Raw genomic sequence first — 1,862 nt, forward strand, 5'->3', positions numbered from 1 at the left:
TTTATTTTTTTTTTTTTTTTTTTTTTTTTATTTTTTTTTTTTTTTTTTTTTTTTTTTTTTTTTTTTCTTTTTTTTTTTTTTTTGGTTCCTTGTTCTTCCCAATATGAACACACATAATTTGTAAATAAAATTTATTTTAATTATGTTTTTATTTTTACTTTTTTTGTGATTAATAATAATATTACCTTTTGAATATTTTTTTTAGATTCCATACTTTTGAATTTGTTTATGCATACATACAATTTTGAAAACGTCACAAATTTTTATTTCACAAAAAGATGTTCTATAAATATCTGGGTTATAACAAAATGTATATTTTCATTTTATTATTTCTAATTTAAAAATAATATTATAAAGCTTATTGATCTTATTTCAATACATATGTTGTATGGATAATATTTATTTTTATTAAAAAAATAAAAAATAATAATAATACAAAGAAATAGAAAAAATATATTAATACATATAATTGTTTTAATTCTTGTATGATAAAAATATTATTGAAATATGAATGAACCTACAAATGAATAATTTCATGAAATTTTTATATATAAATAATCAAAAAATAAAATAAAACAAAATAATAAATGATGTTTAAAAAATGTAATATATTAAAATATATGTATATATATATATATTATTATGTATACCATTATATTAATAAAAATTATTCCCTTTAATTTAGGCCACATAAAACACATATATGCAATAATAAATAAATATACATATATATATATATATATATATATATATTATATTTTTTTTAAATATGTTTAATTATTCATATATTAAATATTATTTATATGTACTGATATATTAAATAAATAACATTACAAATATATTTTTTTTTATATAAAATAACTTCCTGTTTTTTTTAATATATATATATATATATATATGTATATATATTTATTTATTTATATTATATTATATTATATCATTTTTTTTTTTATTTTATTTTATTTTATTTTTATTTTTATTTTATTTTTTTTATTTTAAAAAAAATACTTCATTTTTCAGTGCACTAATTTAAGCCGACATTTGATCATATTTCTTTTCATTACATTATGGAAAGGAATTCAAATAAGTTTGTAGGAGGTAAATTAAAATTAAAAATTAAAAAGAAGAAGATAGATAAAAAGAAAGTAAGCAAAGGAAAAGAGAAGGATACAGAAAATGAAGAAACAAATATTGTAACAGGAAGTGGAAGAATAATAACAATCAAAAATACAATTCAAGGATTTGATACAAACTTTATAGAGGAATTAAAAGTAGGTTATGAAATTATTTTAGAGCATCCTACCAGCTTACAAACAGAAAAAAGAATTGTTACTTCTATCTTAAGTAATAAAACTGTACTTGTGAATGAAGAATTTACAAGTGATATTAGTACGACATGTAAATTTTATATAAACAAAATAGAAAAAAATAATAAAACAATTCAAGACAATACAAATGATAATAATAATTTGGAATATGTAAAAGTTATAGAGAATAAAAATAAACATGATGTTATTAAAATAAGACAGAAAGTAGGCTTATGGTCCTATAAAATAGTTGATAAAAAAATTAAGGGAAATATGACAAATGAGCAAAAATTAGATGAACGGGTAAAAAGTGGGAGAGATAAATTCTGTTGGTAATTATTAAACCATGTCATACGAAATATTCGTTATATGATATTACTTAACCTTATACATGATACATATATAATAATATATATATATATAATAATATATATATATATAATAATATATATATATATTAATAAGTTCATTTTTAGTTATAACCATAAACACTTTTTTTTTATAAAATAATTTTTTTTTTTTTGTCAACATTATAACACATTTTTATTAAAAAAA

The 1,862-nt window shown here is 16.0% G+C and overlaps 1 protein-coding gene across 1 annotated transcript; it reads left to right on the forward strand.

Annotated features, from left to right (window-relative positions):
• Positions 1-1,067: 1,067 nt before the first annotated feature.
• On the forward strand, positions 1,068-1,643 carry PRSY57_0820500 (hypothetical protein; the record flags this gene model as incomplete). Its single annotated transcript, XM_012907144.2, has 1 exon — positions 1,068-1,643. The coding sequence occupies one exon, from the start codon at positions 1,068-1,070 to the stop codon at positions 1,641-1,643; it is 576 nt and encodes a 191-aa protein (XP_012762598.1).
• Between the last annotated feature and the right edge of the window lie 219 nt (positions 1,644-1,862).

This window comes from Plasmodium reichenowi, chromosome 8, assembly GCF_001601855.1.
Source record: "Plasmodium reichenowi strain SY57 chromosome 8, whole genome shotgun sequence".
NCBI classification, from domain to species: domain Eukaryota; phylum Apicomplexa; class Aconoidasida; order Haemosporida; family Plasmodiidae; genus Plasmodium; species Plasmodium reichenowi.